The sequence below is a fragment of the Oncorhynchus keta genome, chromosome 2 (assembly GCF_023373465.1).
Source record: "Oncorhynchus keta strain PuntledgeMale-10-30-2019 chromosome 2, Oket_V2, whole genome shotgun sequence".
In the NCBI taxonomy this organism is placed as follows: domain Eukaryota; kingdom Metazoa; phylum Chordata; class Actinopteri; order Salmoniformes; family Salmonidae; genus Oncorhynchus; species Oncorhynchus keta.
In genome coordinates, this window is record NC_068422.1 from 71,897,121 (window position 1) to 71,923,223 (window position 26,103).

At 43.9% G+C, this 26,103-nt stretch overlaps 2 protein-coding genes across 4 annotated transcripts in view; both read left to right on the forward strand.

Annotated features, from left to right (window-relative positions):
- Positions 1–4,047: 4,047 nt before the first annotated feature.
- Positions 4,048–7,164, forward strand: LOC118372440 (cytochrome b-245 light chain). Its single transcript, XM_035758334.2, has 6 exons — positions 4,048–4,338; positions 4,649–4,718; positions 4,976–5,050; positions 5,209–5,292; positions 5,512–5,593; positions 6,156–7,164. Exons 1-6 carry the CDS (start codon positions 4,281–4,283, stop codon positions 6,351–6,353), a joined length of 567 nt encoding a protein of 188 aa, XP_035614227.1. The 5' UTR covers positions 4,048–4,280; the 3' UTR covers positions 6,354–7,164.
- A 295-nt stretch (positions 7,165–7,459) lies between these two features.
- Positions 7,460–26,103, forward strand: part of LOC118372439 (transcription factor 25-like) — a 33,716-nt gene continuing 15,072 nt past the window's right edge. For 2 of the 3 annotated variants that reach the window (XM_035758331.2, XM_035758332.2), the window contains exons 1-12: positions 7,466–8,344; positions 8,771–8,908; positions 9,062–9,130; positions 9,331–9,452; positions 9,588–9,653; positions 9,739–9,821; positions 19,393–19,523; positions 20,124–20,223; positions 21,599–21,692; positions 21,836–21,928; positions 25,400–25,505; positions 25,625–25,784. In XM_035758331.2, the coding sequence (XP_035614224.2) occupies positions 8,129–8,344; positions 8,771–8,908; positions 9,062–9,130; positions 9,331–9,452; positions 9,588–9,653; positions 9,739–9,821; positions 19,393–19,523; positions 20,124–20,223; positions 21,599–21,692; positions 21,836–21,928; positions 25,400–25,505; positions 25,625–25,784 (1,378 nt within the window). In that variant the 5' untranslated portion in view covers positions 7,466–8,128. Of the gene's footprint in view, positions 8,345–8,770; positions 8,909–9,061; positions 9,131–9,330; positions 9,453–9,587; positions 9,654–9,738; positions 9,822–19,392; positions 19,524–20,123; positions 20,224–21,598; positions 21,693–21,835; positions 21,929–25,399; positions 25,506–25,624; positions 25,785–26,103 lie in introns of all 3 variants that reach the window. The other variant, XM_035758333.2, reaches the window with a different exon arrangement.

Genomic DNA, 26,103 nt, shown 5'->3' on the forward strand with positions numbered 1-26,103 from the left:
TCACAAGACAATCTAATTAAAATTAAATCCCTTAAAGGATTATAAATGACAGTATTGAGAACAATGTAGGTGCTTTAGTATAAGAGCTGGATATATAGCCTACATGTCATCTTCAAAGGTGGCACCACAGGTCCCAGAGTGGTGGGGACATTTTTCTTCTCTCCTGACGGTAACAAGGTAAAACTACAAAAACTCTACAACCTTGTTGTAGCAGGGACCTTAAGGGTTGCCCTGTTGCCTGGGGCAAGTGAACTGAGCAGTCGGCAAGTTGAGTCTGCTCTAAAATTGGCCCAGCTAAAAATATTTTACTGAAAACAACGATACCGCAAGGAATTTCAATAGGCATAGCCTAAAACTGATCTTTCTGGTTCATCCCCCATTGTTTAAGTCAGGGTTTCCAAACATGGTCCTGTGCCCCTCTCCCCCAGCACTACACAGCTGATTCAAATAACTAACTCATCATCAAGCTTTGATTATTTGAATCTGCTGTGTAGCAGATTCAAATAATCTTCACCCAGTGGGGGCCCCAGGACCCAGTTTGGGAAACCCTGTTTTAAGTGCAAGTTGGACAATTTATATCAGCCGGGCAAGTTGAGCCTGCTCTATATTACAACAGCTGAACATTTCCCCCTTTGACCAAATCATATCAGGCAGCAAAGTTAGTTAAAGCAAAGATTATGGATAGACTAACAAGGGTGGCAGTCCAAACACTTAAAAGACACACCCTCGTCCACTTACCTTATGCCACACCCTCGTCTACCGGCCTTATGCCCTTGGGGGAATCCCCGTCGCCATCTTGGAGGGCAGTCCAAATGATTAGCCAAGCAAGGGACGTTTGCAACGTAAGCCACTCAGCCCACGTTTTAATCGGCTTTGCGAGTGTACAATTATGTTCACTCCGGGGCCTGAAACACCCCATAATTCAATTTGCGACTATTGTACGTCCGCTAAGAAAAGTCAGTGAAAACTTAAAAACAACATCAATGGAGAAGTTAACATACAAGTGTAAGTAAAAACGAATGCAAATAAGTTATAAATTGTGCTACTTTTTTATATTTCACCTTTATTTAACCAGGTAGGCCAGTTGAGAACAAGTTCTCAACAAGCACCCCCTTAGAGACTGCAAGAGATCTGGACAACAGGCCCTCTGATTTGACACACTGAACTCTATCTGAGAAGTAGTTGGTGAACCAGGCAAGGCAGTCATTTGAGAAACCAGGGCTGTTGAGTCTGCCGATAAGAATGTGGAGATTGACAGGGTCAAAAGCCTTGGCTAGGTCGATGAAGATGGCTGCACAGTACTGTCTTTTATTGATGGTGGTTATGATATTGTTTAGGACCTTGAGCGTGGCTGAGGTGCACGACCAGCTTAGAAACCAGATTGCATAACGGAGAATGTACGGTGGGATTCGAAATGGTCGGTGATCTGTTTGTTAACTAGGCTTTCGAAGACTTTAGAAAGGCAGGGTAGGATAGATATAGGTCTGTAAAAGTTTGGGTCTAGTGTCCCCCCCTTTGAAGAGGGAGGTGACTGCAGCAGCTTTCCAATCTTTAGGGATCTCAGATGATATGAAAGAGAAGTTGAACAGGCTAGTAATAGGGGTTGCAACAATTGTGGCAGATAATTTAAGAAAGAGATGGTCCAGATTGTCTAGCCCAGCTGATTTGTAGGGGTCCAGATTTCGCAGCTCTTTCAGAACATCAGCTATCTGGATTTGGTGAAGGAGAAATGGGGGAGGCTTGGGAAAGTTGCTGTGGGGGGTGCAGAGCTGTTGATCGGGGTAGGGGAAGCCAGGTGGAAAGCATGGCCAGCCTTAGAAAAATGCTTATTGAAATTCTCGATTATCGTAGATTTATCGGTGGTGACAGTGTTTCCCAGCCTCAGTATAGTGGGAAGCTGGGAGGAGGTGCTCTTATTCTCCATGGACTTTACAGTGTACCAGAACCTTTTGGAAGTTGTGCTACAGGTTGCAAATTTCTGTTTGAAAAAGCTAGCCTTTGCTTTCCTAATAGCCTGTGTATATTGGTTCCTAACTTCCCTGAAAAACTACATATCGTGAGGGCTATTCAATGCTAATGCAGTACCCCACAGGATGTTTTTGTGCTGGTCAAGGGCAATCAAGTCTGGAGTGAACCCAGGGCTAAATCTGTTCTTAGTTCAAAATGTTTTGAATGTGGCATGTTTATTTAAGATGGTGAGGAAATCACCTTTAAAGAACAACCAGGCATCCTCTACTGACGGAATTAGGTCAATATCCTTCCAGGATTCCCAAGCCAGGTCAATTAGAAAGGCCTGCTCGCTGAAGTGTTTCAGGGAGCGTTTGAGAGTGATGAGGGGTGGTCGTTTGACCGTGGACCCATTACGGACGCAGGCAATGAGGCAGTGGTCGCTGAGATCCTGGTTGAAGCAGAGCAGTGGTGCATTTAGAGGGCAGGTTGGTCAGGATGATATCTATGGGGGTGCCCGTGTTTACTGATTTATGGTTGTACCTGGTAGGTTCCATGATAATTTGTGTGAGATTGAGGGCATCTATCTTAGATTGTAGGAAGGCCGGGGTGTTAAGCATATCCCAGTTTAAGTCACCTAACAGTACAAACTCTGAAGATAAATAAGGGCCAATTAATTCACATATGGTGTCGAGGTCACAGCTGGGGGGCTGAGGGAGGTCTATAACAAGCGGCAACAGTGAGAGACTTATTTCTGGAAAGGTGGATTTTTAAAAGTAGAAGCTCAAACTGTTTGGGCACAGACCTGGATAGTATGACAGAACTCTGCAGGCTATCTCTGCAGTAGATTGCAACTCCACTCACTTTGGCAGTTCAATCTTGGTGGAAAATGTTGTAGTTGGGGATGGACATTTCAGAATTTTTGGTGGTCTTCCTCAGCCAGGATTCAGACATGGCTAGGACATCAGGGTTGGCAGAGTGTGCTAAAGCAGTAAATAAAACAAACTTAGGGAGGAGGCTTCTGATGTTAACATGCATGAAACCAAGGCTTTTATAGTTAGAGAAGTCAACAAATGATAGTGCCTGGAGAATATGAGTGGAACTGGGGGCTACAGGGCCTGGTTTAACCTCTACATCACCAGAGGAACAGAGGAGGAGTAGGATAAGGGTATACGAACTGGTCGTCTAGTGCATGGGGGACAGAGAATAAAAGGAGCAGATTTCTGGGTGTGGTAGAATAGATTCAAGGCATAATGTACAGACAAGGGTATGGTAGGATGAGTAGTGGAGTTAAACCTAGGCGTTGAGTGACGATGAGAGAGGTTTCGTCTCTGGAGGCACCAGTTAAGCCAGGTGAGGTCTTTGCATGTGCGTGGGGTGGGACAAAAGAGCTATATAAGGCATTTTGAGGGGGACTGAGGGCTCTACAGTGAAATAAAACAATAAGAACTAGCCAAGACAGCAGGGAGGCATATGCACATGACAGCACAAATCAACTTAAAAAGTAAATCTGTTTTTGTTTGGTTACCTTTTGGAAATTGTAGAAAATAAAATACATCATCAGAAGTGTCCACTTAATTTGAGGGCTGAGGGGATAGGGTGTGTCTTTTTAGTGTTTGGACCGTACTCGAGATACTTGTCTCTCTGCCCTAACAATGGAGTCATTGTCCACAAAGTGGTACAGATTAATAAGCATAGTTGGCTGTCTAGTTTCTGCCTATCCTCTCTTTTGATTGGTGGATACATCTCATAATTTAAAAAACGTTTGAATATTAGATTAGGGTTGTTGACGTAAACCGCCTTTATTCAATGGCGAGAGAGAAGCTGCTTGCTTCATGCATAACCATCTCGATACAACTCTGATATAAAGTTGCCGGGATGTCCTACTTATATCAGTACACTCATAACTTAAGCATTACGAAATTTCTATTTGATCAAATAAACCTCACGTAGCAAATAAGCCATTACATTTTTTTGTGGACCAAATTCCAGACGCTTATTGGCCTCCAAACAACAACTTGGTGAGCGAAAGAAACGAAACAACGTCACCTGCTTGTAATAATACAGATTTTGGCCGAGTTGGTGCTCTCGCTTCGCCTCTTCCTCTCTGGTTAAGGGTTACTCCTCCCAGGTTACATCCCCAACCTTTTTTCCTATCGCTCCGCTCAGACGTTACGAGACCGAGGGCCAGACCAGGCGGCTGCTACCACCCACCTTTGTTCCTCCAAAACTTATACATTTTCACTTTCCATAATAATCGAACGTGACAACCGCGATCATTTGGATAACTTCCAAGCACAGAGAGGAGTTCTGTCGGTCCGAACGAAGACAGAATGGGGAAAATAGAATGGGCTATGTGGGCCAATGAACAGGCTCTGGCGGCGGGGCTCAGTGAGTAGAGAACTTTTGCCATGTTTAGACATCTGAGTTTGGTATTTGTATAATGGTATCAACTGTTAAAGGAATGTGTAATCCCATTAGTTATGCGTTATTACTGTATATTAATATGTGTTTTTCCAGTATGGTATGCCTAACAAACATTGGTCATTAAAACCGACCAAAAACAAAATGTATAAATAGTTTGGGTCTTGGCACATTTCGATTTGAAAGTTACAGGATACAAAAAAAAGTGTCTTCATCTGTGACTTGCAGGAACTGTTGATAAACGAAATATGTTCTTCTTCCTACTTCCTCATTTCAGTTCTCCTTACTGGTGGTATAGTGGGGGTGGCCGGCCAGTTCAGGGACTGGGAGTTTGCTGCTTATGCTATGTATCCTTTCACTGGCGACAGAGCTGTCTCTTACAGTATAATTCCATGTACAAAATTGTATCTATTGTCGTGATTAAATGCTGATTTACCCTTGACACGTCACAAGGAAATGTTTGTAGATGCATTACAGGCATCTACACCATTATTTATCTTCTTTGTGCATTTATGTCCAGATGAGACCCAAATGTATATTTGCATTGTATAGTGAGGTCCACGTGTGCCTGTTGTTGTTGAGTAACCTTGACTGATGTGCCCAGAGCTGCAGGGGTGTTTGTCTGTCTACTAGAGTACCCAAGGGGCAAGAGAAACAAGGGCACCAGCGTAGAAAGGACGTGAGTACCCACATACACCATACCAAGCTAACGTGTCTGTACAGTCACTCTAACAGTAATGCAACAGATATGATTGCACCAGTTGAAAGCAAGTCATAAGCAAGTCTTCATCACTGAAAGTTCTCGATAAATAACTATTAATATTGTGATTCTTCCAGGGGTCAGTACTGTTTCACTGTCTGTGTGAAGTCATTCGGCCCACTGACCAGGAACTACTATGTCAGAGCGTTTCTACATGCAGCGTGAGTACATTCTGTGTCAGTCTAGTCAGAACTCTGGGCTGAGACAACATTCTTTCCCTTCACTGTCTTCTTCCAGCTGTAGCAGAGACAGGTTGTGTCATTGTGCACAGTCATTCTTGACACCATCTTCATTATTTAAAAATCACATTGCATGTTATCAGTGCCTTGCCTTTGTAACACTCTTTTTCTGTGTGTGTGTGTCTGTGTGTGTGTTTATAGGATCTGCGTTCCTGGTGGTTTCATCCTTGCAACTGTTCTTGGCTGTGTCTGCCTCGGCATAGCTAGCCTCATCTACCTTGCGGTTAGTATTTCAAGTATTTGAAAGTATTTGACTCAAGTTAGGTGGTCAGACAGGTGGTCCTTCTGTAGCTCAGTTGGTAGAGCATGGCGCTTGTAACGCCAGGGTAGTGGGTTCGATTCCCGGGACCACCCATACGTAGAATGTATGCACACATGACTGTAAGTCCCTTTGGATAAAAGCGTCTGCTAAATGGCATATATTATTATTATATATTACAACAACCAGGTAGTGTTGTTGTCTGACCACCATATGAAGGCAGTGTGATAAATCTAATTGGTGCAATATCAGCTGATGCTATCAGTTGATGCAACACTCAAGTTTCCTGTATGCACCTACTGCCCTTGATTTACAAGGAAGCGTTTGTTTTCCCTCTGGTATTTATCATTATTAGCTAGTTAAGAAACCCAGGCTGTCAGGGGAGTGACTTGGCTGTTATCACCTATTGTTGTTGGGAATTCACTGCATGCATGCCTCTAGAGATCAGTACCAAAGCAACCCATTTATCTATGTTATTGAGGGAGCCTGAATGATCTTTTGTCTATTGTGTCTGTATGTCTTCCAGGCAGCCATCCGAGGGGAGCAGTGGGAGCCCATCCTGCCCAGGAAGGAGAGTGCCCGTAAGCCGGTGGGAGAGAGCATCAAGCTCCCTCCCCAGAACCCACCACCACGCCCACCCGCAGAGATGCGCAGGAAACGGGCAGAGGACCTGGAGGCGGCTGCCTATGTCAACCCCATCGCTGTCACTGCCAATGATGACTAGATCCCCTTACTTTCCTTCCTTCAGGCCTGTTGGGATAAGCTCACTCAGGTTAGCTTATGGTTCCACTGAACCCCAACCCAAACAGATCTACAGTGGAGCCCCACCCAGGCCATGCTCTGTTCCGACTGTCATCGGCTGAGGGCCGAATCCTAAATTGAGATGGATAAGCTTGCATAACTTAGGTTTTCTGTAAATTGGGAATTGGCGTCAATGGGAATTTGTTATGGATTGGTATCAAGTTTGGAATCAGGCCTCGGAGAGTAGAGGGTTGTGGAGAGGACACACTGCTGCTGATGTTTGATGATGTATAAGGGATTGTATATTGAACTGAGATGTTGCTGTGCCTTAGTTACTGCAAAAGGTTTGTGTCCTATGTCTCTGCACCACCTGCTACAACTCTTTCAGTAACAATAATTTTGGTCCACAAAAGGCTTTGGAATGTAAGTGGCAAAGTTTGTATTCTTGTTGTGACAGTAACTTATTTTGTGAGTAATTGGATGAATAGATGTGGATGAGAATCAACCACATTTACTGGCACAGACGTAATGAAATTATTTTAAAAGAGAATGAAGAGCTATTTATACATTTTGTATCTTCAATATATACTCTAGTCTTTTACACTGGAATGTTAATTGTTTATAAGCAAGCACTGTTTTGCGTTATCACTTTTTGGATGGTTACTTTGTCAGTGGTCAACTAGCTGTATTATGGGCAGTTGTGTATTCACCTCTCTACAAAATAATGTATGTCTATGTTTTATGCTTGTTATGCTTTTGATACAATCTGAAAATAAACATAGTTATTCTAGTTATTTAAAATGTGCATGTTTACCATATAACTACAATTCATGTTTCTGTCTGTTTCATCATTGATGAACTGTGGGTTTGGAATGACAATTATGTGTCATGTCTCAAGTTTTACATTTCCTCTTTTCTAATAGTTCCTATGAACCCTATGCATTTAACCGTTCCTTCTCACAGCGCAACACAAAGGCGCTCACACACTTTATTACCACACATTGGAGATTCCTGCACTAATCAGATCATACACAGCCACAGAGATGTCATACATTAGTTATAACAGATTATACAGATTATGTTTATACACCCTAATGACATGTACAGTTGTTGTGACATACACATACATTTATTTTCTCCATATGAAGCACCTTCTTCATTCCTATGGTCATAGGTGACCTTTACCTCAAGAATGAGGAATACAATGTGTGTTTCCTTGAGTGCTCTGGGTTTGGCAACCATTACATCATAACAGGAACAGGTGCAACTTCCTTATTTGTTTATCTCTCTAATTTATTAGTTATAATGGCCATTTCTTGACACCATAACACATAAAAGTTATTGATAGACCCAGGGCATCCCTTGTTAACAACACAATTATGCATTGGTCATAGGCTTTGAAACCATTAACTGACTTTACAGCAACAGCCTTGACTGTGGTTGCCGCTCCTCCAGTATGCAAATAATAGTTGAAATGTTGAAAGTTGTTAGTTCCCTTTTGTGTTAACTTAATTTCAGGCATTTCCAGAGCCTTTGTCCTTACGCACTACTGCTCCCTAGTGGTACAAAGGTTAACGGCAGCGAACTGTGTTTATCAAAACGAAAATAGATGGCATGCACCAAGATTGTCTACATGGAGTACCCGTAGAATAAACTCTTTGCCATGCGGATTTTGCTCTCATGTTGTTAATGGCTGTAGCTGGGTCAAATCCCAAATTAAACCATAGCCCATCTTCGTGACAACTCTGTCCCGGGAAGATGTCGAGTCGTGCTCTGAGGAGGTTGAAGGGGAAACAGCGGGGGCAGGAGGCCCTGGACCTCGGTGATCTTGTCCCAGGTGAAGAACCAGAGGAGCAGGCTGCGGATGTTGAGGAAGAAGAAGAGGAACTGGAAGAAGCTGTTCTCCAGCCTGTTAAAAGCAGCATCAGAAAAACTAAGAAGATTAACAAAAACTTGAGCAACATTTACGAACTGGTGGAGTGTTTCTCCTTTTCTAACACACATTGCAAAATGTTTACGAAATTTCTTGTTAACTGCCACGTAGCTCCACCCCCTAGGCTACATAACTGTGTGACTAAGCTAGCTAGCTTGTTATGCTAGTCAATGAAAAAGCAGCAGGGCACATTGACATATGCAGACAGTGTAAACAAATCAAACCAGAATTATACTGACTAACCGATTTTGCCTGGCCAGACAGGACTCAGTACAGCCCCTTGCCTTGACCATATGAATGTCACTAGGATGAGTTGGAATCCCAATGGCTCCCGCAAGAACGTGAAAAAAAAGAGGCAGAGACTGACCAAAGATGAATTAAAACTATGTGCCAATGTTGAGATTTAGTCTCTGATAGACAACCTTAACCTGAGCCTTTCTGTCCTTGCTGGAACCATGTTGCTGCAGATATGTGATGCAGAGAAAGCCACGACGGATGAAGACACAGTGAAGCCAGAAGAACAGAATGGTGATGAAAGCAAGGAGAAGAGTGACAGCAGGGAAACAGAGAAGAGAGATGCACAACCTGAGACAGGTGCTTCGAAGGTGAGGAGAGAGACGGATGCCCTTGATACACTGTAGCCTCCACAGTATTATGGGGCATTGTGAGCCCCTTCCTCTTCAGTCTTGTTGTTATTATGCATGATTGATCTAGTCAAAATGTTTTGAAGAGTTGTTTAATAGTTTTTATGATGTCAGTCCGGAGATAAAGCGAGCAAGAAAAAGAAGAAAAAGAAGAAGAAAAAGAACACTACAGGAGATAAACAGGTATACAGTCCATCTTGACAAATCACTTCCACATATGTCCCCCAATGTGAGGGCACTGTTGTGCACATTGCCATATTAACCACTGTTGTGCACATATTAAGTGCTTTAGCAGCATTTGATTGTGTATTGAGGCTATGGGGGTGCTGCCCTGACGCCGTCTCACTCCGTCACATAGGCTCTGTCTTATGTGTGGTTGTCAGGAGGGAGCTGGGGATGACATTGACGCGTTGCTGGAGACCATAGAGCAGTCTAATGGACTGACCCTGCAGAGTGAGGGCTGTGGAGGCTCCGACAACAGGCCTGTGCTCTATGTGGAACACAGGTGAGTAGGTGAACAGCACAGCACAACATCAGGACTCTCAGTGGGGTAACGTCATCCAATCAGAATAAACATCATTTATGGCAGTCATTTATCAGTGATAGATTTTACTGGGACTTACCCTCTTTTGTTTGTTAGGAACCTGAATCCTGAGACGGAGTTGAAGAGATACTTTGGAGCTCGAGCAGTTCTTGGAGATCAAAGGTAAGATCTTCACAGAACTCCTTATCAGTGGGACTACTACTATTAAAGGTTACAGTGTAAGGCCATCTCTTCATTCTTTCCTCAGACCTCGTCAGAGACAGAGACAGTTCCATCGCAGCACCTGGATGACCATCCCTAAAGACACCTGGCCACGCTTCAGTCGCCCAGGTCAGACCTACACTCAACCTCTCACACTCAGGCATCGCTCAGAATGTTGAATGCTTGTGAATATACAGTGGGGCAAAAAAGTATTAATTGCCAACAAAGGGTATATAACAAAGTATTGAGATCAACTTTTGTTATTGACAAAATACTTATTTTCCACCATAATTTGCAAATACATTCATTAAAAATCCTACAATGTGATTTTCTGGATTTTTTTTTTCTAATTTTGTCTGTCATAGTTGAAGTGTACCTATGATAAAAATTACAGGCCTCTCTCATCTTTTTAAGTGGGAGAACTTGCACAATTGGTGGCTGACTAAATACTTTTTTGACCCACTGTATACCATTTATGCAACATTTCATGGAAATATTTATGTGGATGCAAATGTAATTAAGTATCTCCCGTGACAAAGTCACAAAACATCGGTCGACCAAGAGTCGTCTGTTCTTTCGACAAATCGATTGGTCGAAATTTTAAAACATGCATTTATCCATATATTTTGGGCTCCTGAGCATGCAGCTGTGTAAGGCACTGCATCTCAGTGCTAGAGTCATCACTTTATTGACTCTGTCAGGGTACTGACACAGAACCCCTCCACTGATTTCTTGGGCTCAGTGCTAGTGAATGACACTCAACCTGTCTTCATCATAAGGGAGGTTTCTGAGTCAAAGGTGAACAAGGTGATTAGCTCACTAAAGAACTCTAAAGCCAAAGATGTGTTTGGGATGGACTCTACCTTTCTTAAAAACTACAAAGAGTCACTCATTGGCCCCATTACTAAGGTCACCAACACATCTATTGGTCTCGGTGTGTTTCCAAGGGTATGGAAGTCGGCCATAATAACGGCCATCTTTAAATCAGGCGACCCTGCTGACGTGAGTAACTACAGGCCCACACCTGTGGTGTCAAAGGTTGTTGAAAAGTGTGTAGCAGAACAACTGATTGCCCACCTCAACAACAGCCCCTTCATATTACACTCCATGCAGTTTGGCTTCAGAGCGAAACACTCCACAGAAACGGCCAACTGCTTTCTTCTGGAAAATGTGAAGTCCAAGATGGACAAAGGGGGTGCTGTTGGGGCTGTGTTTCTGAACCTAAGGAAGGCTTTTGATACTGTTAACCATGAGATTCTCATCACAAAATTGTCCAAGTTCAACTTTTCCCTGATGCCTTGAGATGGATGAAATCATACCTTGAAGGCAGAACTCAGTGTGTCAGAGTGAGCAATGAGCTGTCGCCCACTCGTAGCTATGATGTGGGCGTGCCCCAAGGGTCAATACTGGGGCCCCTCCTGTTCAGCCTGTACATTAATAATATAATAATAATAATGATCTGCCTTCTGTATGTACTGGGTCTGAAGTTCAAATGTATGCAGATGATACAGTTATATATGTGCATGCAAAGAGCAAACAACAAGCTGCACAAGAACTCACTACTGTAATGGTCCAGGTTACAAAGTGGCTCAGTGACTCGTGTTTGCATCTCAATGTGAAAAAAACTGTTTGCATGTTCTTCACAAAGAGGGCAACAGATGCTACTGAACCAGATGTCTATGTGTCAGGGGAGAAGCTCCAGGTGGTATCCGATTTTAAGTACCTTGGCATCATACTTGATTCCAACCTCTCTTTTAAAAAGCATGTGAAAAAGGTAATTCAAATAACTAAATTCAATCTAGCTAATTTCCGATTTATACGAAATTGTTTGACTACAGAGGTAGCAAAACTGTACTTCAAATCTATGATACTCCCCCACTTAACATACTGCTTGACTAGTTGGGCCCAAGCTTGCTGTACAACATTAAAACCTATTCAGTCTGTCTACAAACAGGCTCTCAAAGTGCTTGATAGGAAGCCCAATAGCCATCATCATTGTCACATCCTTAGAAAACATGAGCTCTTGAGTTGGGAAAATCTTGTGCAATACACCGACGCATGTCTTGTATTCAAGATCCTTAATGGCCTGGCTCCCCCTCCACTCACTATTTTTGTTAAACAGAAAACCCAGACATATGTCAGCAGATCCACAAGGTCTGCCATGAGAGGTGACTGTATAGTTCCCCTAAGGAAAAGCACCTTTAGTAAATCTGCATTCTCTGTGAGAGCTTCCCATGTCTGGAATACACTGCCATCAGACACACATAACTGCACCACATATCACACTTTCACAAAATGCTTGAAGACATGGCTAAAGGTCAATCAGATTTGTGAACATGGTCCCTAGCTGTGTGTTGCCGCTTTCCATGTTGTCTGTTGTCTGTAGCTTGTGAGGTGTGGAAACACTTTGTTGCTTTTATGAATTTTGTCTTGCTGCTTTTTGTTCTATGTTGCTCTGTCTGTATGCTACGTCTTGCTTGTCCTATGTTGCTCTGTCTGTATGCTATGTCTTGCTTGTCCTATGTTGCTATGTCTATGGTGCTATTGTCTATATTGTAATTGTTTTTAATAACCTGCCCAGGGACTGCGGTTGAAAATTAGCCGGCTGGCTAAAACCGGCACTTTTACTGAAACGGTGATTAATGTGCACTGTCCCTGTAAAAATAAAATAAACTAAACTAAACTACAGACACCCCGGTTCAAATCCAGGCTGTATCACAACCGGCCTTGATTGGGAGTCCCATAGGGCGGTGCACAAGGCCGTCATTGTAAATAAGAATTTGTTCTTAACTGAAGTACCTAGTTAAATAAATGTTAAAATATACACTGCTCAAAAAAATTAATGGAACACTAAAATAACACATCCTATATCTGAATGAATGAAATATTCTTATTAAATACTTTTTTATTTACATAGTTGAATGTGCTGACAACAAAATCACACAAAAATTATCAATGGAAATCAAATTTATCAACCCATGGAGGTCTGGATTTGGAGTCACACTCAAAATTAAAGTGGAAAACCACACTACAGGCTGATCCAACTTTGATGTAATGTCCTTAAAACAAGTCAATATTAGGCTCAGTAGTGTTTGTGGCCTCCCCGTGCCTGTATGACCTCTCTACAACGCCTGGGCATGCTCCTGATGAGGTGGCGGATGGTCTCCTGAGGGATCTCCTCCCAGACCTGGACTAAAGCATCCGCCAACTCCTGGACAGTCTGTGGTGCAACGTGGTGTTGGTGGATGGAGCGAGACATGATGTCCCAGATGTGCTCAATTGGATTCAGGTCTGGGGAACAGGCGGGCCAGTCCATAGCATCAATGCCTTCCTCTTGCAGGAACTGCTGACACACTCCAGCCACATGAGGTCTATCATTGTCTTGCATTAGGAGGAACCCAGGGCCAACCGCACCAGCATATGGTCTCACAAGGGTTCTGAGGATCTCATCTCGGTACCTAATGGCAGTCAAGCTACCTCTGGCGAGCACATGGAGGGCTGTACGGCCCCCCAAAGAAATGCCACCCCACAACATGACTGACCCACCGCCAAACCGGTCATGCTGGAGGATGTTGCAGGCAGCAGAACGTTCTCCACGGCGTCTCCAGACTCTGTGACGTCTGTCACATGTGCTCAGTGTGAACCTGCTTTCATCTGTGAAGAGCACAGGGCGCCAGTGGCGAATTTGCCAATCTTGGTGTTTTCTGGCAAATGCCAAACGTCCTGCACGGTGTTGGGCTGTAAGCACAACCCCCACCTGTGGACGTCGGGCCCTCATACCACCCTCATGGAGTCTGTTTCTGACCGTTAGAGCAGACACATGCACATTTGTGGCCTGCTGGAGGTAATTTTGCAGGGCTCTGGCCGTGCCTCTCCTGCTCCTCCTTGCACAAAGGTGGAGGTAGCGGTCCTGCTGCTGGGTTGTTGCCCTCCTACGGCCTCCTCCACGTCTCCTGATGTTCTGGCCTGTCTCCTGGTAGCGCCTCCATGCTCTGGACACTACGCTGACAGACACAGCAAACCTTCTTGCCACAGCTCGCATTGATGTGCCATCCTGGATGAGCTGCACTACCTGAGCCACTTGTGTGGGTTGTAGACTCCATCTCATGCTACCACTAGAGTGAAAGCACCGCCAGCATTCAAAAGTGACCAAAACATCAGCCAGGAAGCATAGGAACTGAGAAGTGATCTGTGATCACCATCTGCAGAACCACTCTTTTATTGGGGGTGTCTTGCTAATTGCCTATAATTTCCACCTGTTGTCTATTCCATTTGCACAACAGCATGTGAAATGTATTGTCAATCAGTGTTGCTTCCTAAGTGGACAATTTGAGTTCACAGACGTGTGATTGACTTGGAGTTACATTGTGTTGTTAAAGTGTTCCCTTTATTTTTTTGAGCAGTATATATATATATATATATTATAGACACATCTTATGTGTTTTAATCAAATCAACTATATGCACTGAGCTTGTCTGATGCTTTAAGCCAACTGTTTCATGAAATATTTAAAACACAAAAGACACACATCAACAGTGTGTTGCTGAAGCCATTTCTGACTGAAAAGTTATGTTACAGAAATCCCTAATTTGTTTAGGAAAAACATTCCCTATTCCCTCAACCCTTTCTATCTCTAAGTGACACATGTATGCTTCGCATGCACGTGACCAATAGGGCCTGACCTGTAGCATATCATCATCCATATATCCCCCCCAAAAATAATCAAGTGTATTTATATAGCCCTTTGTACATCAGCTGTTATCTCAAAGTGCTGTACAGAAACCCAGCCTAAAACCCGAAACAGTAAGCAATGCAGGCGTTGAAGCACGTTGGCTAGGAAAAACTCCCTGGAAAGGCCAAAACCTAGGAAGAAACCTAGAGATGAACCAGGCTATGAGGGGTGGCCAGTCCTCTTCTGGCTGTGCCGGGTGGAGATTATAACAGAACATGGCCAAGATGTTAAAATGTTCATTAATGACCAGCATGGTCAAATAATAATAATCACAGGCAGAACAGTTGAAACTGGAGCAGCAGCACGGCCAGGTGGACTGGGGACAGCAAGGAGTCATCATGTCAGGTAGTCCTGAGGCATGGTCCTAGGGCTCAGGTCCTCCAAGAGTGAGAAAGAAAGAGAGAATTAGAGAGAGCATACTTAAATTCACACAGGACACCGGATAGGACAGGAGAAGTACTCCAGATATAACAAACTGACCCTAGCCCCCCGACACATAAACTACTGCAGCATAAATACTGGAGGCTGAGACAGAAGGGGTCAGGAGACACTGTGGCCCCATCCGATGACACCTCCGGACAGGGCCAAACAGGAAGGATATAACCCCAACAATACAATATTACAATGTGTGTCTCTTCGCAGTCCACGTTGTGCTGTGAGGTGTTGTTTTATGTTTTTGAAATCTGATTTTACTGCTAGTTTGGGTTACCTGATGTGAGAGAGTTCAATGTAGTCTTGGCTCTATGAAGTACTGTGCGTTTCCCAACCTCTGTTCTGAACTTAATGCACGACTCTACAACCCTGTTCCTGGAGAGCTAACGTCTTGCAGGTTTTCACTCCAACCCTAATCTAGCACACCTGCTTCTAATAATTAGCTGGTTGGTAAACTGAACCAGCTTATTTACAACTGGAGTTGGAATGAAAACCTACAGGAGGGTAGATCTCCAGGAACAGGGTAGGAGACCCCTGCCTTAGGGACTGTGAAGAGACCCCTGGTGGCATGTCTTGTAGGATATGTTTAGGTATCTGAGCTGTGTTAGCTGTTGAACAGACAGTTTGGGGCTTTCAACACATCCATACCTCTCACAAAGACAAGTAGTGATGCAGCCAGTCTCTCCTCTGCTTTGAGCTAGGAGTGATTGACGGGCATGTTTTTGAAATGAGCTCTCTGTGTAATGTACATTTAAAGGCCAGACACACTATAGTGTAGCTCCAGTTCTTTGAAATACATTTTGAATGGCCAGTTTCTATTTATTAGGATTTAATCAATTATGCTAAATTTAACCCCCGTCTCCCCGGCCTGGCGCCTCTGTGTTGAGCAACAAGGCAACAGTGTCTCTCCATTATCACATTTGGAATTCTCATCGGACTCTAAGAATCCTGGTTCAGTTTGGATAGCATGTAACCAATCAAGAGTTGCAGCAGAAAAAAAGTGCATGTTAACAGCAGTGGGCAGCCTGAAGCCTTGTTGACAGAGACAGCTTTTCTGGGTAGGATCACACTAAAGGCTGTGTTCTGTGGCTTTAAACGTTGCCCTATGACGTCTTGTTAAAAAAACAGTCCAATCACCACATGTCATTAATCAAGTGCTGCCTAGCCCTCGACCTCAAAGACTCTATTGATGTTTGGGAAAGACTCCATTGATGTTTGGGTCCATAGTGCCTCTGGTGTTGTGGGATACTGGGCTGTTTAACCCAGAGCTGAAGTTGAAGAAGAATCAGAGTCTCTGTTATGTCAGTGTTAGCTACTCCTCAGGGTGTTAAAGCTCCCCCAAACTCAAGGCTTCTGCAATCACCTGACTGGAGATTTGGTCTGGGAAATATCATTTCCCTCCCAAAATATAGATGGGTCATTTTTTAAAATATTTTTCCTCTCACTTTTTGAGTAGTCTCGATGCCTTAGTTTGTATGTGGTACACCATGACTGCTGTGTCACCATGAAATGCTTCCATCTGAATCCACTTCTCCTTAGCCCAAAGTGTGTTCATTCAAATTCTAGGGTGCTATACTGTACTTGGGCATAGAATGAGTGGGACAGATTGCAATGTTTATTCCACTTAAATATCTACAGTGCATTCGGAAAGTATTCCGACCCCTTGACTTTTTCCACATTTTGTTACGTTACAACCTTTTTCTTGTCAATCTTCACACAATACCCCATAATGACAAAGCAAAAACAGATTTTTAGAAATGTATTGAAGATAAAAAACAGAAATACCTTATTCACATAAGTATTCAGACCCTTTGCTATGAGACTCGAAATTGAGCTCAGGTGCATCCTGTTTCCATCAATAATCATTGAGATGTTTCTACAACATGATTGGAGTTCATCTGTGTTAAATTCAATTGATAGGACATGATTTGGAAAGGCACACACCTGTCTATATAAGGTCCCACAGTTGACTGCATGTCAGAGCAAAAACCAAGTCATGAGGATGAAGGAATTGTCCGTAGAGCTCAGAGACAGGATTGTGTCGAGGCACAGATCTGGGGAAGGGTACCAAAACATTTCTACAATCAGGCTTTTATGGTAGAGTGGCCAAATGGAAGTACATGATAGCCCACTTGGAGTTTGCCAAAAGCCAACTAAAGACTCTCAGTCCATGAGAAACAAGATTCTCTGGTCTGATGAAACTAAGATTGGCCTGAATGCCAAGTGTCATGTCTGGAGGAAACCTGGCACCATTCCTATGGTGAAGCATTCTGGTGGCAGCATCATGATCTGGGGATGTTTTTCAGTGGCAGGGACTGGAAGGCTAGCCTCCGGAAAAATGAACGGAGCAAAGTACAGAGAGATCCTTGAAGCTCCAGAGCACTCAGGACATCAGACTAGGGTGAAGGTTCACCTTCCAACAGGTCAACGACCATAAGCACACAGACAAGACAACACAGGAGTGGCTTCGGGACAAGTCTCTGAATGTCCTGTAGTGGCCCAGCCAGAGCCTGGACAAGAAACCAATCAATCTTTTCTGGAGAGACCTGAAATTAGCTGTGCAGCGACGCTCCCCATCCAACTTGACAGAGCTTGAGAGGATCTGCAGAGACGAATGGGAGAAACTCCTGTACCAAGCTTGTAGCATCATACCCTAGAAGACTCGGCTGTAATCGCTGCCAAAGGTGCTTCAACAAAGTACTGAGTAAAGGATCTGAATACTTATGTAAATTTGATATTTCTAAAACCCTGTTTTTGCTTTGTCATTATGTGGTATTGTGTGTAGATCGATGAGGGGGGAAAACAATTTAATCCGTTTTAGAATAAGTCTGTAATGTAACAAAATATGGAAAAAGTCAAGGGGTCTGAATACTTTCTGAATGCACTGTATATCTATATCAAATTGACTTGTATTGAAGTCTTGTATTGACTGTATTGAAGTCACCGCGCAGCCATCTTGGTACTCCTCCTCAATTGTAAAAATGTTGGATTTTGGAAGCTATAGAAATGCATTTATTATTGTCTATATTTGTTTCTGATTTATTCTAATACAGACACTTTAATGCCTACTTTTAAGTTGTATTATGTGAGCTAATACATAAAAATGTAAAAAATATATAACATTTTCCTTAAAGCATTTTATTTAGGGTACTAATGTTACTGTCTCCACTACAACAACCAAATATTTAAATACATGTAATTCTGTCCTTTTAATTGAAATGCTCCTACTAGGGAAGGCCAATATGGCTGACTGGTGGCTTCAAATCACATTTTATTGGTCACATACACATGTTTAGCAGATGTTATTGCAGGTGTAGCGAAATGCGTGTGTTCCTAGCTCCAACAGTGTAATAATATCTAACAAGTGTGTATATATAACAATTTCACAACAATACAAACAAATTAAAGGAATGGAATTAAGAATATATAAATGTCAGAGCGGCATAGACTAAGATACAGTAGAATAGAATACAGTATATACATGTGAGATTAGTAATGCAAAATATGTAAACATTATTAAAGTGGCCAGTGATTTCAAGTCTATGTATATAGGCAGCAGCTTCTAATGTGCTAGTGATGGCTATTTAACAGTCTGATGGCCTTGAGATTGAAGATGTTTTTCAGTCTATCGGTCCCAGCTTTGATGCACCTGTACTGACCTCGCCTTCTGGATGATAGCGGGGTGAACTGGCCGTGGCTCAGGTGGTTGTTGTCCATGATGATCTTTTTAGCCTTCCTGTGACATTGTGTGCTGTAGGTGTCCTGGAGGGCAGGTCGTTTGCCCCCGGTGATGCATTGGGCAGACCGCACCACCCTCTGGAGAGCCCTGATGTTGCGGGCGGTGTAGTTGCCGTAATAGGCGGTGATACAGCCTGACGGGATGCTCTCAATTGTGCATCTGTAAACGTTTTAGGTGCCAAGCCAAATTTCTTCACCCTCCTGAGGTTGAAGAGGTGCTGTTGTGCCTTCTTCACCACACTGTCTGTGTAAATGGACCATTTCAGTTTGTCAGTGATGTGTATGCCGAGGAACTTGAAGCTTTCCACCTTTACCACTGCGGTCCTGTCTGTGGATAGGGGGGGGGGCTCCCTCTGCTGTTTCCTGAAGTCCATGATCAGCTGCTTTTGTTTTGTTGACGTTGAGTAAGAGATTATTATCCTGGCACCATACTCCCAGAGCCCTCACCTCCTCCCTGTAAGCTGTCTCGTCACTGTTTGTAATCAAGCCTACTGCTGTTGTGTTGTCCGCAAACTTGATGATTGAGTTGGAGGCGCGCATGGCCACGAAGTCATGGGTGAACAGGGAGTACAGAAGGGGGCTGTGCACGCACCCTTGTGGGGTCCCAGTGTTGAGGATTAGCAAAGTGTTGTTTCCTACCTTCACCACCTAGGGCCGGCCGTTCAGGAAGTCCTGGACCCAGTTGTAGAAACTTAGCCTCTGAATGGGCAATACATAGCATCAGCAATCCAGAGTTTATATACGTCATTGCAATTAACTCACATAGAATAATACTGTCCGTAATATTTCCTCCCTCAGGTATCTCAATGACCCTACTGGAGTCCAGGGATGGTCTACAGTACTTCACCTTCGAGCACAGCCGGGACTACCAGCAGATTCAGTTCAAATTCCTGGACTCAGTGGAGTCCATGGATCCCAACAACATTGTGGTAAGGCTACACCCACGGTCTCAGGGAGATTGATCAGCAAAGCCGTGATGCATGTCTTAAATATCTAGGACAATTGATATGCATGAATTTAGATTCTAGATAAATCCTGACTAAGATTATAGGTCACGGAATGAGAAACTAGAGGTAAATTCAGTTGAAATTTCAGGTTGAGGACATACATGGTTTCTAATGTTTAGACAAACGGTGATCCTCCCCCCCTGTGCCCCCCATAACTCCCCCACCCGTCTCCCTGTCTTCCCCACCGTTCTTCCCACCCTCTCCCTGTCCATCCCAACCTCCCCTTCTCCCCCATCTCCATCACCCTCCCGGCTCTCCTACCCTCTCCCTGTTTCCCCCATCCCTCCCCCATGTCCCCCTGCTCTCCCCAACCTCCCCATCTCCACAACACCCCCTCTCCCTGTCTCCCCCTCCCTCTCCCTTTCTCCCCCACCCTCCCCCATCTCCCCCTGTCTACCTCAAACTCCCCTTGTCCACCCCACCCCCTCCCTACCTCCCCCACCCTGTCTCCCTCTCCCACTGTCTTCCCCACCCCCTCCCTGTCTCCCCCGCCCTGTCCACCCCATCCTACCCTCTCCCCAGGCCCTGCTACAGATGAATCCCTACCACATTGACTCCCTGCTGCAGCTCTCTGATGTCTGCCGCATACAGGAGGACCAGGAAATGGCCAGGGACCTAATCGGTGAGTATCAGGGACCTGATTGGTGAGTAGGACTCCTGTCTTTGCTCTGGTTGGCAAGGAGGGTCATACTCAAAGCTCTGATTGGTTAGTTGGGGATCCTCTCTGCTGTATCCTCTTGCTCAAGGTTTGTAAATGTGTCATGAGACCCCTTTGGTATGTTTCCTTGGACCCATATACAATTTAATCTAGGTCCCAGATAAATAGTTGGAATAAGTTTATGCAACATTATTCTTGATAAACATCGGTGTCCTCTGGGCAGTACATCTTTAATAGGTTATTTCATGCACAATACCTATACCACACACTGCTCTAGTATGTCATATATTACCTGATGCCAGGTTTTCTTCAACTAAACTTTGGAACCCGAAGTAGGCCCTGAGCATTTGTTGTTTCGATCTCGAGCTGAAAAAGCTTAAGAACCTCTGCCTTATGCAATTGATCTAGATAAGGTTTAATAGTTACATTGAGTCATCTGTATCCACAGCATGTTTATTCTCTGAAAAACTCTCAATTAGAAGAAAAAAAAGAACAAGGGGCCAGCTTGCAAAGTAGTGTATTTCAGATTCCTCAGGTAACGCATTTAGGCAGGAAATGTTACCATACTGTTACTCCAAGCCTGTCGCTACTAGCCTGCTAACATCATCTATAAATGAGTTGATAAATACAGTTAAGGTTTGAGCAGAGCTTTGGTCAGGGCTAAATCGCACCAATACAGAGGGCAAGCAAAAGCAGCTTCCATTTACAGTGACTTCTCTCTGACCTCCAAGGTGAAAGTACATTTTCAACCACACGTAACTGAATTGAACCCATCTAAAATATTTATTGGTTATCTAGCCACGTGTTTGCACTGTACACAATACATTCAAACAACCAACAGATTTTTCCGATATAGTCACTGAAACTGCATGTCAAGATTCTTGTGGGTGTAGCCCCTCTCATCCTGTCAGCTGCTCCTGATCATGCTAATGAGGTCCTACTCAAATCAACTGATTAAAGCAGCTCTGGATTTTTTTTATACAGTTGTATAATCTTAGTTTGCAAGGGCTTAGTACATTGGGATCCTACCAGTGTTTTGACCAATGAGAAATGCTGCAACCTCTAGGTAGCTAGTCTTGTTGATGTAGTATTTGACACTGGAACTTGCAAGGGAGAAAGTGAGTGGTTTCACTTAAAGCTGTTTTCATGCCTTCCAGCAGAGGGAGACATTTATGTTTTTACAAAAGACAAACAGACAGGTGGAAGGAGCCTGGAGGAGGGTATGGTGATCTACCAATTGAGAAACACTGAGACTGTTGAGCAGCCAGGTAGTGCTGGCTAAAGTGATATATTTTCACTTGTCTTTGATAGATGACTGTGTGGTGTGTGTGTGTTTCAGAGCGCGCCCTGTACAGCTTTGAGTGTGCATTCCACCCTGTGTGCAGCCTAACGGCAGGAACCAGCAGACTGGACTACCTGCGACCAGAAAACAGGTTAGATAATACATCTCTGCTATACAGATCAATCCACAAACGCTGTTATGCAAGGGCCTTTCTCTTAAATTTCCTTTGAATTTATAATTTTACAGGGTTTATAATAAGTCTCTCCTTTGTCTGTATATTTATCCTCTCTGCAGGGCATTCTACTTGGCTGTTTATAAGCACATGATGTTCCTGGAGAGGAGGGGATGCCCCCGGACAGCCCTGGAGTACTGCAGACTCATCCTGAGGTACATGGGAGACTGTGTGTATGTGTGCGCACAGTGTGCACCCCAGGTGTCTGGGGTAGAGGGAAGGTGTGAATCGCATAATGGAAAGAAGTATAGCGAGGGACTGTTTTTATTTATTTGCTATTTATTTATAGTGCAGATAAAGACAAAAAGTGTGTGCCTTTATTATTATTATTTTTTAAATGTATGTAGATTAGGGCCTAATACATTTATTTCAATTGACTTATTTCCTTATATGAACTGCAACTCAGTGAAATCTTTGAAATTGTTGCATGTTGCAACAGGTGTATAAAATTGAGCACACAGCCATGCAATCTCCATAGACAAACATTGACAGTAGAATGGCCTTACTGAAGAGCTCAGTGACTTCAACATGACACTGTCATAGGATGCCACTTTTCCAACAAGTCAGTTTATAACATTTCTGCACTGCTAGAGCGGCCCCGGTCAACTGTAAGTGCTGTTCTTGTGAAGTGGAAATGTCTAGGAGCTGCAACAGCTCAGACTCAAAGTGGTAGGCCACACAAGCTCACAGAACAGGTCCGGCAAGTGCTGAAGCTGCTATGGGTTTCCATAGCAGAACAGCCGCACACAAGCATAAGATCACCATGTGCAATGCCAAGCGTCGGCTGGAGTGGAGTAAAGCTCATGCCATTGGAGCAGTGGAAATGCTTTTCTCCGGAGTGATGAATCATGCTTTACCATTTGGCAGTCCAACAGACAAATCTGGGTTTGGCGGATGCCAGGAGAAGGCTACCTGCACCAATGCATAGTGCCAACTGTAAAGTTTGGGGAAGGAGGAATAATGGTCTGGTGTTGTTTTTCATGGTTCGGGCTAGGCCGCTTAGTTCCAGTGAAGGGAAATCTTAACTTGCTTCCAACTTTGTGGCAACAGTTTGGGGAAGGCCCTTTCCTGTTTCAGCATGACAATATCCCTGTGCACAAAGCGAGGTCCTTACGTAAATGGTTTGTCGAGATCGGTGTGGAAGAACTTGACTAACCTGCACAAAGCCCTGACCTCAACTCCATCGAATACCTTTGGGATGAATTGGAACGCTGACTGCGAGCCAGGACTAATCGCCCAACATCAGTGTACAATCTTACTAATGCTCTTGTGGCTGAATGGAAGCAAGTCCCTGCAGCAATGTTCCAACATCTAGTGGAAAGCCTTCTTAGAAGAGTAGAGGCTGTTATAACAGTGAAGGGGGGACCAACTCCATACTAATTCCCATGATATTGGAATGGGATGTTTGACAAGCAGGTATTCACATACTTTTGGTCATGTAGTGTGTGTGTATATATATATATATATATTGTTCAATCAGTTAAATTAAATATATTAATTATGTGATATTGGTAGTTTATTAAATGGCACAAATCTGTGTGCTAATCTGTGCCCGATCCCAATTGTTATCGAAGATTTCCTCTTAAAAAGATTCCTTCTCATATATTGTAATAATAAAGGTCTTACCACACTTCACATCAACTAAACAGACATAAAACCTGAGTCAGATGTCCATATCGTACCCAGGAATGACTCTTCTAAATGGACCAGGGTGACTGCATTCCATTACTTGTCATTAAACCTGTCTAAGCAGTATGACAGAACAACACCCATGGGACAGGCCACACACTATTATTACACATTCACCTGCCTTCGCCCTGTGTCTTAGGCCTTTAGCCTTTATCTTATCTAGGATGTGGTGGTCATGGTGTACAAAACATTATGAACACCTGCTCTTTCCATGACATAGACTGACCAGGTGAAAGCTATGACCCCTTATTGATGTAATTTATTGAAGGGGAGTAGGCAGGTTAAATAATGATTTTTAAGCCTTGAGACAATTGAGACATGACTTGTGTGTGTGCCATTCAGAGGGTGAATGGGCAAGACAATATATTTAAGTGCCTTTGAATGGGGTATCGTAGTAGGTGCCAGGTGCACCTGTTTGAGTGTGTGAAGAACTGCAACACTGCTGGGTTTTTCACGTTCAACAGTTTCCTATGTGTATCAAGAATGGTCCAACACCCAAATGACATCTAGCCAACTTGACAAAACTGTGGGAAGCATTGGAGTCAACATGGGCCAGCATCCCTGTGGAACACTTTCAGCAAAAGCGGGTGCAACTCAATATTAGCAAGGTGTTTCTACTGTTTTGTATACTGATTTTGTATTCTGATTTCCGTCAAACACTGGCTTCCTCCCCTCATGGTGGTGTGTGTCTGCTCTGTATAAGCATCCATGGTGGAACACGTTGTGACGGCTGTCCCTCTCAGGCCTGCTGTGTTATGATCAGGAGGACCTTATCTCTGCTTCAGTAGATGACTGATAGGAATACCAGATGAACGGCCCTGCCGCCCGCAGCAGCTCTGTCATATACCACATTGAGGGCCCTGCTTTTTGTTGCGGAAATGGACGCACTGTGCTTTTACCGATATTTCCAGTGTTATCCAATAGTGTTGATGGAGGTAGAAAATCTTAGGAAATGTTATTTAATTGACACAAGCTGTCTCCAATCAATATCTGAATGGGACTCGAACCCGGGTCCAGCGACTGCCAAGCCAACCCCTTCACCTGTTACTCCCAAGAGGTCCGAACCCCGAACCTCTTGATGAGCTCGCTGGGTGTTGGGTTATTGTTGCTTCACTACCCCCTTCCTTCGGGAGAGCGTGTCCCCAAGCTATACCAACTCCCTCACGAGTACATGCCACTCGGATGGCCTCATGGGAACCATCCCACTTCTGACACCAATGTAGTGAATTTGGAGGGTAGCCTCGACCGGGACTCAAACGCAGATCCACAAACCCAGATCCAGTGACTGTCAAGCCAACAGGTGTTGATTTTATAGTCGCTGGATCCGGGTTTGAATCTGTTGGGGCTACTACCCCCCGAATTACATACAGTGTATTTCAATGGTTGGTTTCATTTAATCAACCCTTTAACTGCACCCAATTTACCAATTTTTAGCTACAACTTCCAAGTCTGTTGGAGAGGATCAGCTTGAGCAAAATAAGGTGTGGAATCACTGATCTACAAATAGAATTCCCTGCCAAATGATAGTAAATAATAATATCACACGCACAACCAGACGTTGATTGATTGGAGAGGTGTCAATTAAATTACATTTCCTAGGATTTTCTACCTGCAGCAACACTAGTGGATAAAGCTTGAAATACCAGTAAAAGCACAGTGCCTCCACAGTGCCTCCACAGTGCTTCCATTTACATTATGTATAGTGTCACTGTATTTAGGATCCCCAGGATATTGACTGTTTCCAGCAATGGCACAGATTCTGGTCACGGGTTGTCATGGGTCCACTTCTAATAAAGAAACCATTTATTTTATTTCTGTAATGTTTATTTATATAATAGTTATGTGGTCTAAGTTATGTAGGCGAAACTGAATGAAGTATTCATTGAAGAAGAGGAGCTGTTGTGTGCTTTATTCCGTCATCTCCTTTCTCTCCCAAGTCTGGACCCCGACAGCGATCCCCTCTGTATGCTACTGCTCATTGACTTCCTCTCCCTGCGCTCACGAGAGTACAACTTCCTCCTCCGGCTATATCAGGATTGGGAGGTGAGACGAGTGTGTGCGCAAGATTTTCCCTGTGTGTGTGACCTCATACCAGTGTGTGTGTGATTTCTGTGTGTGTGTGTGTGTGTGTATTGTCTGATTCCTGTGTGTGTGTTTCCCAGGTGCACAGGAACCTGTCCCAGTTGCCAAACTTTGCCTTCTCTGTGGCTCTGAGCCACTTCCACCTGAGTCAGGAGGATCAGACTGAGTCAGAGGAGAGGGAACGGCTCAAACACAAGGCTGACCTGCTGCTGCAGGACGCTCTCATCATGTTCCCTGGAGGTTAAAGTCACACACACACAGGCCTGAGAGGGACAGCCATCAGAATGTGTTCCACCATGGATGCTTATATAGAACACACACACATACACAGGCCTGAGAGGGACAGCCATCAGAATGTTTTCCACCATGGATGCTTATATAGAACACACACACAGGCCTGAGAGGGACAGCCATCAGAATGTGTTCCACCATGGATGCTTATATAGAACACACACACACACACAGGCCTGAGAGGGACAGCCATCAGAATGTTTTCCACCATGGATGCTTATATAGAACACATACACAGGCCTGAGAGGGACAGCCATCAGAATGTTTT

Excerpts from the sequence above, each read along its gene's own strand:
- LOC118372440 (XM_035758334.2), top strand. The coding sequence starts at position 4,281 with ATGGGGAAAATAGAATGGGCTATGTGGGCCAATGAACAGGCTCTGGCG. Across the intron at positions 4,719-4,975 it reads GAGTTTGCTGCTTATGCTAT|AGCTGCAGGGGTGTTTGTCT; the intron begins GTATCCTTTCAC and ends TGATGTGCCCAG. Across the intron at positions 5,594-6,155 it reads CTAGCCTCATCTACCTTGCG|GCAGCCATCCGAGGGGAGCA; the intron begins GTTAGTATTTCA and ends TATGTCTTCCAG.